The sequence below is a fragment of the Oncorhynchus gorbuscha genome, linkage group LG17 (assembly GCF_021184085.1).
Source record: "Oncorhynchus gorbuscha isolate QuinsamMale2020 ecotype Even-year linkage group LG17, OgorEven_v1.0, whole genome shotgun sequence".
Classification (NCBI taxonomy): domain Eukaryota; kingdom Metazoa; phylum Chordata; class Actinopteri; order Salmoniformes; family Salmonidae; genus Oncorhynchus; species Oncorhynchus gorbuscha.
In genome coordinates this window covers 2,900,384-2,915,073 of record NC_060189.1, presented here as the reverse complement: position 1 = coordinate 2,915,073, position 14,690 = coordinate 2,900,384, and the positions used below count along the sequence as shown (strand labels likewise).

General features: G+C 44.9%; 1 protein-coding gene across 1 annotated transcript in view; it reads left to right on the top strand.

Moving 5' to 3' along the window:
• Positions 1–14,690, top strand: part of LOC124002274 (pecanex-like protein 1) — a 55,944-nt gene that overhangs the window by 31,960 nt on the left and 9,294 nt on the right. Inside the window, 6 exon segments of the mRNA XM_046309649.1 lie at positions 3,415–3,608; positions 9,845–9,938; positions 10,053–10,110; positions 12,312–12,526; positions 13,305–13,458; positions 13,673–13,705. Of these exon segments, the coding sequence (XP_046165605.1) occupies positions 3,415–3,608; positions 9,845–9,938; positions 10,053–10,110; positions 12,312–12,526; positions 13,305–13,458; positions 13,673–13,705 (748 nt within the window).

Genomic DNA, 14,690 nt, shown 5'->3' with positions numbered 1-14,690 from the left:
TATGCACGGGTATCAATATTAAGACAACTGAAAGGATCAGAATGTTTAGCTTGATAAACTAATGCATACATACATACATACATACATACATACATACATACATACATACATACATACATACATACATACATACATACATACATACATACATACATACATACATACATACATACATACATACATACATACATACATACAACTGATTGAACAGATCAGAATGTATTAATATTGATACCTGTGCATACCTCCACTACATTGCTGCGCCTAAAATGTGAATATATATATATATATATTCACATTTTAGTCGCAGCAATGTGCGCACGGTGGTAAGCAAAACACTGTTCTGAAAAGCACACCGGCACATGAAAGCGGTTTCACGGACAGATGGAAATAACCGTTGTAGAAGGAAGGGGAGATCTAAAGATGCAACAACTATCTTAAGTTGCTATTAGAAACCAGGATATAATGTGTTTGGCTGCTAGACAATGAAAGGAAACCAATAGAACAGGAGAACATTTTGAGGAATCAATCAAATGTATTTATAAGGCCCTTCTTAAGTCAGCTGATGTCACAAAGTGCTGTACAGAAACCCAGCCGAAAAACCCCAAACAGCAAGCAATGCAGATGTAGAAGCACGTTGGCTAGGAAAAACTCCCTAGAAAGGCCAAATCCTAAGAAGAAACCTAGAGGAACCAGGCTATGAGGGGTGGCCAGTCCTCTTTGGCTGTCCCGGGTGGAGATTATAACAGAACCAAACAACAGTGCTAGGTGTCTGTACTATAGAAACACCGCTAACCAAACAGTGCTAGGTGTCTGTACTATAGAAACGCCGCTAACCAAACAGTGCTAGGTGTCTGTACTATAGAAACATCGCTAACCAAACAGGGCTAGGTGTCTGTACTATAGAAACATCGCTAACCAAACAGTGCTAGGTGTCTGTACTGTATAAACGCCGCTAACCAAACAGGGCTAGGTGTCTGTACTATAGAAACATCGCTAACCAAACAGGGCTAGGTGTCTGTACTATAGAAACATCGCTAACCAAACAGGGCTAGGTGTCTGTACTATAGAAACGCCGCTAACCAAACGGGGCTAGGTGGCTGAACTATAGAAACACCGCTAACCAAACAGTGCTAGGTGTCTGTACTGTATAAATGCCGCTAACCAAACAGTGCTAGGTGGCTGTGCTACAGAAACACTGCTAACTAAACAACAGTGCTAGGTGGCTGTACTATAGAAACACCGCTAACCAAACAGTGCTAGGTGGCTGTACTATAGAAACACCGCTAACCAAACAGTGCTAGGTGTCTGTACTATAGAAACAGGGTTAGTTAGAGTATTCACACGTCTCCAGGGTTAGAGTATTCACGCGTCTCCAGGGTTAGAGTATTCACGCGTCTCCAGGGTTAGAGTATTCACACGTCTCCAGGGTTACGAGTATTCACACGTCTCCAGGGTTACGAGTATTCACACGTCTCCAGGGTTACGAGTATTCACACGTCTCCAGGGTTACGAGTATTCACACGTCTCCAGGGTTACGAGTATTCACACGTCTCCAGGGTTACAGTAAAATAAGTATTCACACGTCTCCAGGGTTAAGCACTGTATTCACACGTCTCCAGGGTTACAAAAGAGTATTCACACGTCTCCAGGGTTACGAGTATTCACACGTCTCCAGGGTTACTTTTAGATCACTCAGAGTATTCACACGTCTCCAGGGTTACGAGTATTCACACGTCTCCAGGGTTACGAGTATTCACACGTCTCCAGGGTTATTAGAGTATTCACACGTCTCCAGGGTTACGAGTATTCACACGTCTCCAGGGTTACGAGTATTCACACGTCTCCAGGGTTACGAGTATTCACACGTCTCCAGGGTTACGAGTATTCACACGTCTCCAGGGTTACGAGTATTCACACGTCTCCAGGGTTAGAGTATTCACACGTCTCCAGGGTTAGAGTATTCACACGTCTCCAGGGTTAGAGTATTCACACGTCTCCAGGGTTAGAGTATTCACACGTCTCCAGGGTTAGAGTATACACACACACGTCTCCAGGGTTAGAGTATACACACACACGTCTCCAGGGTTAATTAGAGTATACACACACACGTCTCCAGGGTTAATTAGAGTATACACACACACGTCTCCAGGGTTAATTAGAGTATACACACACACGTCTCCAGGGTTAATTAGAGTATACACACACACGTCTCCAGGGTTAATTAGAGTATACACACACACGTCTCCAGGGTTAATTAGAGTATACACACACACGTCTCCAGGGTTAATTAGAGTATTCACACGTCTCCAGGGTTAATTAGAGTATTCACACGTCTCCAGGGTTAATTAGAGTATTCACACGTCTCCAGGGTTAATTAGAGTATTCACACGTCTCCAGGGTTAATTAGAGTATTCACACGTCTCCAGGGTTAGAGTATTCACACGTCTCCAGGGTTAGAGTATACACACACACGTCTCCAGGGTTAGAGTATACACACACACGTCTCCAGGGTTAGAGTATACACACACACGTCTCCAGGGTTAGAGTATACACACACACGTCTCCAGGGTTAGAGTATACACACACACGTCTCCAGGGTTAGAGTATACACACACACGTCTCCAGGGTTAATTAGAGTATACACACACACGTCTCCAGGGTTAATTAGAGTATACACACACACACGTCTCCAGGGTTAATTAGAGTATACACACACACGTCTCCAGGGTTAATTAGAGTATACACACACACGTCTCCAGGGTTAATTAGAGTATACACACACACGTCTCCAGGGTTAGAGTATACACGCGTCTCCAGGGTTAATTAGTACCAGCCTCCCTGTACCAGCCTTTTAGTGGTGGACCAGCCTCCTGCTTCTCCTCCCTGTACCAGACTTTTAGTGGTGGACCAGCCTCCTGCTCCTCCTCCCTGTACCGGCCTTGTAGTGGTAGACCGGCCTCCTAGCCTTCTATTGGTGGACCGGCCCTCCTAGTGGTGGACCGGCCCTCCTAGTGGTGGACCGGGCCTCCTGCTCCTCCTCCCTGTACCAGACTTTTAGTGGTGGACCAGCCTCCTGCTCCTCCTCCCTGTACCAGCCTTCTTGGGGTGGACCCTATCACCTACTGTATCTTTGACTGAGTACACGTCCTCCCCCTTTCCGATGTACTTTCTTAGTCTGCCATTTTCATAAATGTCCTATTGGGTTCCCTGCTCTTATCCTCACAGCCTATTTCCCCTGATATTTTATCTGATATTTAAAACATTTTATATCTAACTAGTGTGTTTCTCCTTCCTCCACATCTCGTCTGTGTTACTGTGCTTCACCTCCCATATTGTATCTCATCTGTCTCCCTGTCCTCTTTCCCATGTCCCCCTCTCCTCCTGTCCCTGTCACTCTTCTCCTCCATTCAGTCTTCAGGAGGCTCTCAGCCAGGCCTCCCAGCCTTCTACTTCCCAGGTGAAAGGTCAGCCGTCCAGAACCCCGTCCCAGGTGACCGTGCTGAGCGCTAGCGCCTCCCTGCTGGCCAGGAATGGAAGTGCACATCTGGAGGGCTCTCAGGACAAGGCCTCTACCGTAGGCACTACCAGCCTGCAGGATGACTTCGGTAGGGAAGTGTAACATGATGTACTACAGTACCCACAATGCACTACCAGCCTTCAGGATGACTTCTGTAGGGAAGTGTAACATGATGTACTACAGTACCCATAATGCTCTACCAGCCTGCCGGATAACTTGAGTAGGGAAGTGTAACATGATGTACTACAGTACCCATAATGCTCTACCAGTCTGCAGCATGACATCAGTAGGGAAGTGTAACATAATGTACTACAGTTGCCATGTTCATGCCAAGAGTCCCACTAGGGTGAGAACAGAGTTCTTGCATGAAGAACTACATTACCCATAATGCTCGGAGTAATATGTACGGTTGTATCTGAGTCAAGATGTTGCTGAAGCATGGTGTCCTGTGATAAGGACTGGTTGGAACGATGAAGTATGGACTAGGATTTGCAGTTAGTATAATATGTTTTATATTTTTTATTTTACCCCGGTAGGCCAGTTGAGAACAAGTTCTCATTTACAATTGCGACCTGGCCAAGATAAAGCAAAGCAGTTCGACACAAACAACAGAGTTACAAATGGGATAAACAAACATACAGTCAATAATACAGTAGACAAAGTATATTTACAGTGTGTAGAAATGAGGTGAGGTAAGGCAATAAAAAGGCCATGGTGGTGAAATAATTACAATTTGGCATCAACACTGGAGTGATAGATGTGCAGATGACGATGTGCAAGTCGGGATACTGGGGTGCAGAGGAGCAAAAATAAATAACAATATTGGGATTTGTATAAATTTTTTATATTTTGCCACTGAAATGTTTTGCGCGTTTTGGCGGGCCCCACCAACAAAATGTTGCTTAGGGCATCCAAAAGGCTCGGACCAGCTCTGACTATGGATGTGGCGGGGCCCCCCCAATCCCCCCACCAACAAAATGTTGCTTAGGGCATCCAAAAGGCTCGGACCAGCTCTGACTATGGATGTGGCGGGGCCCCCCCAATCCCCCCACCAACAAAATGTTGCTTAGGGCATCCAAAAGGCTCGGACCAGCTCTGACTATGGATGTGGCGGTGCCCCCAATCCCCCACCAACAAAATGTTGCTTAGGGCATCCAAAAGGCTCGGACCAGCTCTGACTATGGATGGAGGGCCCCCCCGCCTCCCCCACCAACAAAATGTTGCTTAGGGCATCCAAAAGGCTCGGACCAGCTCTGACTATGGATCCCCCACCAACAAAATGTTGCTTAGGGCATCCAAAAGGCTCGGACCAGCTCTGACTACTGGCGGGGCCCCCCAATCCCCCCACCAACAAAATGTTGCTTAGGGCATGCTCGGACCAGCTCTGACTATGGATGTGGCGGTGCCCCCCAATCCCCCCACCAACAAAATGTTGCTTAGGGCATCCAAAAGGCTCGGACCAGCTCTGACTATGGATGTGGCGGGGCCCCCCCAATCCCCCCACCAACAAAATGTTGCTTAGGGCATCCAAAAGGCTCGGACCAGCTCTGACTATGGATGTGGCGGTGCCCCCCCAATCCCCCCACCAACAAAATGTTGCTTAGGGCATCCAAAAGGCTCGGACCAGCTCTGACTATGGATGTGGCGGGGCCCCCCCAATCCCCCCACCAACAAAATGTTGCTTAGGGCATCCAAAAGTCAGGGAGTAATCCAAACTAGTTTAATTCATGGCTAGTAGAGTCAATGGCATTCTGATTTTTGCGGTGAACAAAAAATATAAACAAAAAATGTAAATTGTTGGTCCCATGTTTTTAAAAGATCCAAGTAAATTTCCATACGCACAAAAAAGCTTATTTCTCACAAATGTTGTGCACTAAATGTGTTCACATCCCTGTTAGTGAGCTTTTCTCCTTTGCCAAGATAATCCCTCCACCTGACAGGTGTGGCTGGTTTAAAAACAGCATGATCATTACACAGGTGTACATGTGCTGGGGACAATAAAAGGCCGCTCTAAAATGTTCTGTTTTGTCACACAACCCAAAGCCACAGATGTCCAGTTTTTTGTGGAAGCATGCAATTGGCATGCTGACTTAAAGAATTTCCCCCAGAGCTGTTGCCAGAGAAATTAACACCTGGTGTTTTTAAATCACTGATGAAGGATTTTGAGGCTGATTCCCTGACCTGTCAATGGTTTTAATTTGCTGTTTTATACTCTTGTGAATTCAATGGTTTTTACGAGATTACTTGTAGTTTTTTTATGTTGTCTGTAGTTTTTTGTAATGACTTGGTGCTGCCTATCTTGGCCATCTTGAAAAAAATAGATTTTAATCTCAATGAGCCCTTCCTGGTTAAATAAAGGTTAAATAAATCAAATGTTAATTTCTCTACCATAAGCCGCCTCCGTCATTTTAGAGAATTTGGCAGTACGTCCAACCGGCCTCACAACTGCAAACTACGTGTAACCATGCCAACCCAGGACCACCTCAACCGTCTCAGTGAAGCTCGTCTGTGTGTTCGTCGTCCTCGCCGGGGTCGAGACCTGACTGCAGTTCGGCGTTGTAACTGACTTCAGTGGACAAATGCTCACCTTCAATGACCACTGTCACGCTGGAGAAGTGTGCTCCTCACGGATGAATCCCGGTATCAACTGTACCTGGCAGACTGCGTGTATGGCACCTTGTGGGCGAGCGGTTTGCTGATGTCAACGTTGTGAACAGAGTGCCCCATGGTGGCGGTGGGGTTATGGTATGGGCATAAACTACGGACAACTAACACAATTCTATTTTATTGATGGCGATTTGAATTCAGAGATCCAGAGGCTCATTGTCGTGCCATTCATCCACCGCCATCACCTCATGTTTCAGCATGATAATGCACCGCCCCATGTCACAAGGATCTGTACACAATTCCTGGAAGCTGAAAATGTCCCAGTTCTTCCATGGCCTGCATACTCACCAGACATGGCGCCCATTGAGCATGTTCGGGATGCTCTGGATTGACGTATACAACAGCGTGCTCCAGTTCCCACCAATATCCAGCTACTTCACACAGCCATTGAAGAGGACTGGGGACAACATTCCATAGGCCACAATCAACGGCCTGGTCAACTATGTGAAGGAGAAGTGTCGCTCTGCATGAGACATGTGGTGGTCACCAGATACTGACTGGTTTTATGATTATTTATTTTTTAAGGTATCTGTGACCAACCCGATGCATATTTGTATTCCCAGCCATGTGAAATCCATAGATTAGGGCAGTGGTTCTTAACCTTGTTGGAGGTACTGAACCCCACCAGTTTCATATGCCCATTCACCGAACCCTTCTTAATTGGAAAAATAAAATATGATTTTTTTCTAATTGAAAACATAGGTATATATTTTACTGGTGCACAAAATGAACCGTGCATCAACATCACTGTGTTCAAAGAACAAAATAATCAAAATAGGATTTTCACACAAACAAAAACATAATAATGAATATTTACTGCAAATCAGTGTGACTTCTGCTGTTGCCTTTCAGAGACCAGTTCAGAAATGTGCGGCTTCACCTTGCGAAAAAGACATGAGTGGCACTTGCCAACAAAGTCTGTTCCTTTTCTTCGTTTTTATGTCCAGCATCTGCGAAGATATGTTGTAACAAACGGTATAAAAATCTCCAGAGCAAATCTCAGCAATAACAGGGTACGTTACCATTTGTTGACACCAAAACATTGAAAGCGTTGTTGTTCTGAAGAGTTGCTGTTGAACCTGGCTCTGCTGAATTTCAATGATTTCATCGAGGTATTCATCATTGACATCTGTTGTCTCAACACTAAACGTGAACGGCTGTCTCACCCATGCTGGATATGACTCTCTTGTAGGGAAGTATCCGTCGAGAGACTTTGCAAGCTCATCTAAGTGCGTGGCATTTGCTTGCTTCAGCTCCGCGGGTACATCTTCAATCTTACTTACACAGTCGTCCAGCAGGGGAAGGTTTGCGAAGTTATCGTTCTCTGTTTGTAGTTTCCATAACGGTAGCTTTTTTTGAAAAGCCTTTTGGTTTTCCTCCGCTTCGATGATGTTGACTCCACCGCCCTGCATCTTTTGATTGAGATGATTGAGAGCTGTGAAGATATCAGCCATGTACGCTAAAATGAGAATGAACTCAGAATTTTTGAAGCAATCTGCATGACAATGTTGGTGCTCTTGCAAAAACAGGGCTAATTCCACACGCACTGCAAAAACACGATTCAGCACCTGTCCCCGGGATAACCACCAAACGTTAGAATGGTACAGAAGTACCTCGAATTCAGAGCCCATTTCTTTACACAGCTCACTGAAGATGCGATGCCGCAGAGCACTAGTTGGCACATAGTTCACGCATTCCACTACAATGTTTAATACTTCTGCCAGTTTTGGAGGCAAGGTTTTTGTTGCCAACTCACGCCTGTGCAGAATACAATGCGTAACAATGATGTGTGGTGCATCGGCTTTCACTGGCGCACCAAAACCAGACTTTCTTCCCAGCATTACTGGAGCTCCGTCCGAACAAACTGCAGAAACCATATCCCACGAAAGATTGTTGTCTTTGAAGAAGTCAACCACAAGTTTCTTCACATCGGCTGCCTTAGTTGTTGTTGTAAGAGGCATACAAAATTTAAAAAATCTTCCTTTATCACGTCGTCTTTCACATAGTGCACGAATACAGCAAGCTGGCTTAGATTGGAAACGTCTGTTGTCTCATCGAGTTGAAGGCTGAATTTTGTCGGGCGTGAAATCAGATCTGCAACTACTTGAGCCAAGATGTCTTTGCTCATGTCCTCTATTCTGTCGCTGGTGATGTCATTTGCAAGAGGAATTTGGGATAACTTAACTTCAGCCTCTTTTCCCAGCATGATATTCGCCATCTTCAACACAGCTGGTTTTATGAGTGTTTCACCAATGGTGTGTGGTTTGCCATGCTTTGCGATCAGGTAAGCAACTTCGTGCGATGCTGTGAGGATCGGTTTGTTGATGGGTACAAAGCAGAGAACAGGCAGAGTAGCCTTTTCATCGAATCTGTCTCTCTTCACCTTGAATTCAGCGAGCGTTGTGTTCTTGTATTTTCCATCTCCATGCAGCTTAAGGAAGTGTTCTCTTAGTTTTGCCGGTGCTAGATAGAATTGCTCAACTTGGCATTGTAAATCATGCAGTTAGGATGCTGACTCCCATCACGTTCCGTTATACATGTGAATCCATATTGTACATATTCGTCCGACCACTTTCTTTTTTTGCTCGACATAGTAAGTATGAAGGGATTAAAATATTAAGAAAGAAATCACAAGATGTACCATCATGACAGTCACAAGTCCACTACTGAGCGCACCAAATTCCCTGCAGCACAGATAGGCCAAGCGATGTAGCGTGATCACCTGCAGCCAATGATGGCCAAGCGGGGCGTGTCATCACAAATCATATGAGTATGATGTGTGTCTTGAACCCCTGAGACTGACTGACCAAAATGGCTGACCATGGTTCACCAACTCCCTGACCAAAATGGCCGACCTTCATCCCATCGTAAGAAGGTTCAGGTCCATTCTAGTTCTCTAATTCTATGATCACCACGTACTGTCTGTAGTCAATATTTTGTTGTACCTTTTTTTTGATTGGTGTAGGATGTAAAAATAAAAAATAAATAAAAAGTTTAGTCAAACCTCAACGAGCCACGTTGGCTTGTCGGATATGAGATGAGGCGCCACTGACTTGGCATTTAGTTTGATGTCGCCAAAGATCGTGATCGACTTTTTGTCTGTTGATTGGTGGACTGATATCATCGGCCAATGAGATCAGAGTGTGTGGGACTAACGACAGGTGGTCATGGGTTGCATCCCAAAACGAAACCCTTTTCCTTACATACCTGGTTAAAAGTTGAAAAGATGTGCACTTTGTAGGGCGGTGGTCACCAACCAGTCGATTGCGACCGACAGTTCGATCTCCTAGTTGATCACAAAAAAAAAACTGTTAAAGCCTTCCATTCCTATTTATTTAATTTGTTTCGTTTAAATCATATTTTATGTATTTTTTTACATTTATTTTAATTTGTGCTTTTTCTTTTTCCAATGCGTTACCTGTAGTAAATCACAGAATAATTTGCTAATGTGTGGTTGTGATTTGTTGCGCATGGATTGTAAAGACTTTTTAAAATAGAATTTTAAAAATAGACTTTACGGCAATAACATAATGTTAAAGTGTTTATTCAACACTGTCATCTTTATGTACGGTACATTTTTACTACACTTTACTACAGTTTACTACACCTCTCCAACACTTTACGTTGGTTTTTGAATCAGAGTTGTTGTGTTTCCAGGGAAGAACACTTCCTCCTTGTACGAGGCGGAAGGATGTGACATGTCCCTGGTTAACTTTGAACCTGCAACACGACGCGCCTCCAATAACATATGGTTAGTTCATCAACCACAACAGGGAAAGAGCTCCCTATTCCCTATATAGTACACTACTTTTGACCAGAGTCGACTACCATTTTTGAAGTGACCATGTCCTTGTTTTACCTCTAGGGACACTGACTCCCACCTCTCCAGATCTACCTCAGTTCGCTTTTACCCTCATGACCTGGTGAGTGATCATGTGTGTGTGTGTGTGTGTGTGTGTGTGTGTGTGTGTGTGTGTGTGTGTGTGTGTGTGTGTGTGTGTGTGTGTGTGTGTGTGTGTGTGTGTGTGTGTGTGTGTGTGTGTGTGTGTGTGTGTGTGTGTGAAGTCTGTTTTGACTCGACGTCAGAGTCATTTTTGTTTTTACCATCCTTGTAACTGTCGTCGCTTCTGTGGAGAGATTTTATTTTTTCTTCTAAAACCTAAAACTCATGAAGAACAATGGAAGCATCAGGCTCTCGGTTTGATAGGAGCTTTTCATTTCCTGAGTCTGCTCATTACACTGGTATCGTCTTACTTTAATCTGTTTTGTTTTCTTTTTCAAAGACCAAAGGCACTTTTTCAGTCCCAAAGCAAGAAAGAAACACACACATATCTTTCTGGAATAATATAATAATAATATATGCCATTTAGCGGACGCTTTTATCCTTTTATCTGGAACATTTGGAAATATATTTTTTTCTACATTTAAAAATATGTATCAATTTTCTTTTTGGAGGGTTAATGTATCAACTACCAGTCAAAAGTTTGGACAAAGACTCATTCAAGTTTTTTAAAATATATATTTTTAAAACTATTTTCTACATTGTAGAATAACAGTGAAGACATCACAACTATGTAATAACATGTAATAACCCCCCCAAAAATGTTTAATAAAGCAAAATATATTTTCAAAGTAGACACCCTTTGCCTTGGTGACAGCTTTGCACACTCTTGGCATTCTCTCAACCAGCTTCATGTGGTAGTCACCTGGAATGCATTTCAATTAAAGTTGTGGATTTTCTTTCCCTAAATGCGTCAGTAGAGTTGTGACCAGGTAGGGCTGGTATACAGAAGACAGCCCTATCTGGTAAAACACCAAGTCCATATTATGGCAAGAACAGCTGAAATAAGCAAACAGAAACGACAGTCCATCATTACTTTAAGACATGAAGGTCAGTCAATCTGAAAAATTAAGAACTTTTAAAGTTTCTTCAAGTGCAGTCGCAAAAACAATTAAGCGCTATGATGAAACTGGCTCTCATGAGGACCGCAACAGGAAAGGAAGACCCAGAGTTCCCTCTGCTGCAGAGGATAAGTTCATTGGAGTTAACTCGCTCTCAAGGGGACCGCCACAGGAAAGGAAGACCCAGAGTTACCTCTGCTGCAGAGGATAAGTTCATTAGAGGTAAATGCACCTCAGATTGCAGCCCAAATAAATGCTTCACAGAGTTCAAGTAACAGACACATCTCAACATCAACTGTTCAGAGGAGACTGCAAATCAGGCCTTCATGGTCGAATTGCTGCAAAGAAACCACTACTAAAAGGACACCGATAAGAAGAAGAGACTTGTCGGGCCAAGAAACATGAGCAGTGGACATTAGACCGGTGGAGATCTTTCCTTTGGTCTGATGAGCCCAAATTGAAGATGTTTAATTCCAACCGTTGTGTCTTTGTGAGACGCAGAGTAGGTGAACGAACGGATGATGTCTGCATGTGTGGTTCCCACCGTGAAGCATGGAGGAGGAGGTGTGATGGTGCTTTGCTGGTGACACTGCCTATGATTTATTTAGAAATCAAGGCACACTTAATCAGCATGTCTACCACAGCATTCTGCAGTGATACACCATCCCATCTGGTTTGTGCTTAGTGGGACTATCACTTGTTTTTCAACAGGTCAATGACCCAACACAAGGGCTGTGTAAGGGCTATTTGACCAAGGAGAGTGATGCATCAGATGACCTGGCATACACAATCACCCAACCTCAGCCCAATTTGAGATGGTTTGGGATGAGTTGGACCGCAGTGTGAAGGAACAGCAGCCAACAAGTGCTCAGTATATGTGGGAACTCCTTCAAGACGGTTGGAAAAGCATTCCTCATGAAGCTGGTTGAGAGAGTGTGCAAAGCTGTCATCAAGGTAAAGGGTGGCTACTTTGAAAATCTAAAATAAACAAATCATTATATATTTTCTAACACTTTTTTTTTTGTTGGTTACTACATGATTCCATATGTGTTATTTCATAGATTTGATGTCTTCACTATTATTCTACAATGTAGAAAAATAGTGAAAACAAATATAAAACCCTTGAATGAATTCACAGAGATGGGTGGTGGGGGGGGGTCCGGTACGCCAGTGTCCCTCCCCCTGATTTATTTTTGTGTGTTTTTTGTTTGTTTTTCTACAGATCCGTCTGAACCGTCTCCTAACCGTTGACCCAGAGTTGTTAGATCAGCAGGATGTCGACCTGAGCCCAGAGCTCCAGGATGCTCCTCTAGACCTGGAGGACCAGGCCACGGCTACAGCACGCCAGGCCAAACAGCACTACCGCTTCTGGCTGCTGCCTTACCTGTGGGTCGGCCTGCACTTTGACAGACTCACTCTGTTGGCTCTGTTTGACAGGTTCGTTTGTTGGTTAACAGGTGAAGTTACTGAAGTATATCCCCCGAAGAATGGACATTGGTCACTAACCTAAGACCAGGTGTTGTTCCCCATTGGTCACTAACCTTAGACCAGGAGTTGTTCCCCCCCATTGGTCATTAACCTTAGACCAGGAGTTGTTCCCCCCCATTGGTCACTAACCTTAGACCAGGAGTTGTTCCCCATTGGTCACTAACCTTAGACCAGGAGTTGTTCCCCATTGGTCACTAACCTTAGACCAGGAGTTGTTCCCCATTGGTCAGTAACCTTAGACCAGGAGTTGTTCCCCATTGGTCACTAACCTTAGACCAGGAGTTGTTCCCCATTGGTCACTAACCTTAGACCAGGAGTTGTTCCCCATTGGTCACTAACCTTAGACCAGGAGTTGTTCCCCATTGGTCATTAACCTTAGACCAGGAGTTGTTCCCCATTGGTCACTAACCTTAGACCAGGAGTTGTTCCCCATTGGTCACTAACCTTAGACCAGGAGTTGTTCCCCATTGGTCACTAACCTTAGACCAGGAGTTGTTCCCCATTGGTCACTAACCTTAGACCAGGAGTTGTTCCCCATTGGTCACTAACCTTAGACCAGGAGTTTTTCCCCATTGGTCACTAACCTTAGACCAGGAGTTTTTCCCCATTGGTCACTAACCTTAGACCAGGAGTTGTTCCCCATTGGTCAGGCCACATGGTCAAGAAAAGCCTGTATTTAGTTGTGAGAATATAATATTTAATATCGTATGTTCCCCCTGTACAACAGAAACCGTGAGGTTCTGGAAAACATCCTATCAGTGGCGCTTGCCGTCCTGGTGGCCTTTCTGGGGTCAATCCTATTGGTCGGTGGTTTCTTCACTGATATCTGGGTTTTCCAGTTCTGCCTCGTCATCGCCAGCTGCCAGTACTCACTACTCAAGGTCCACACTTTTTAAAAACATTTTTTTACTCACGACTTTAGTCACCAGCAGACAATTATGCAGAGCAACTTAGTTTACAATCGATCGCATTCAACTTCAGTCATTGAGAAAAGCTGCTTCTACTTCACCCATTATCACACACACTTTATGACATTTATGTAACCTGGTTGTTTAAAAATAATAATAATAATGTTTATATTTCTTTCTATGTCAGAGTGTTCAACCGGACTCTTCTTCTCCTCGACATGTAAGCATTATCTCTCTCTTTCTACTCTATATCTGACATATTCCTTGTTCTGTAGTTACGGGTTCCTCTCCTCCCCTGCTTACATGAATTATGTTATTTGATTCTGTGGTCTTACTCTAGCCCTCTCTGCCCTGAGGTGAGCTCTCAAAATGGCTTTCTCACTTTGTAGTCAGTCTGTTACTCCCCCTTCTCTGCCTCACCTCTCTCCCCCTGTTTCTCTCTCTCTCCCCCTCACCTCTCTCCCCTCCCCCTGTTTCTCTCACTCTCCCTCCCCCTGTTTCTCTCGCTCGCTCTCTCTCCCCTCCCCCTGTTTCTCTCTCTCTCACCCTCATCCTCTCTCCCCTCCCCCTGTTTCTCTCTCTCTCCCCCTCACCTCTCTCCCCTCCCCCTGTTTCTCTCTCTCTCACCCTCACCTCTCTCCCCTCCCTCTGTTTCTCTCTCTCTCCCCCTCACCTCTCTCCCCTCCCCCTGTTTCTCTCTCTCTCACCCTCACCTCTCTCCCCTCCCTCTGTTTCTCTCTCTCTCACCCTCACCTCTCTCCCCTCCCTCTGTTTCTCTCTCTCTCCCCCTCACCTCTCTCCCCTCCCCTGTTTCTCTCACTCTCCCTCCCCTGTTTCTCTCGCTCGCTCTCTCTCCCCTCCCCCTGTTTCTCTCTCTCTCACCCTCACCTCTCTCCCCTCCCTCTGTTTCTCTCGCTCTCTCCTCTCCCCTCACCTCTCTCCCCTCCCCTGTTTCTCTCACTCTCACCCTCACCTCTCTCCCTCACCTCTCTCCCCTCCCTCTGTTTCTCTCGCTCTCTCCCCTCCCCCTGTTTCTCTCTGTTTCTCTCTCACGCTCTACCCCTCCCCTCTCTGTCTTTTATTAATGTGGTCTCCCTACCCTGCTGTAGGCATAGGGCTTTAAATAGCTGACTAGTTTAGACTACAGCTCTCTGTCTCTCGCTCCACCTCTAACACTTTCTCTTTGACACTTTACCTCTGTCTGT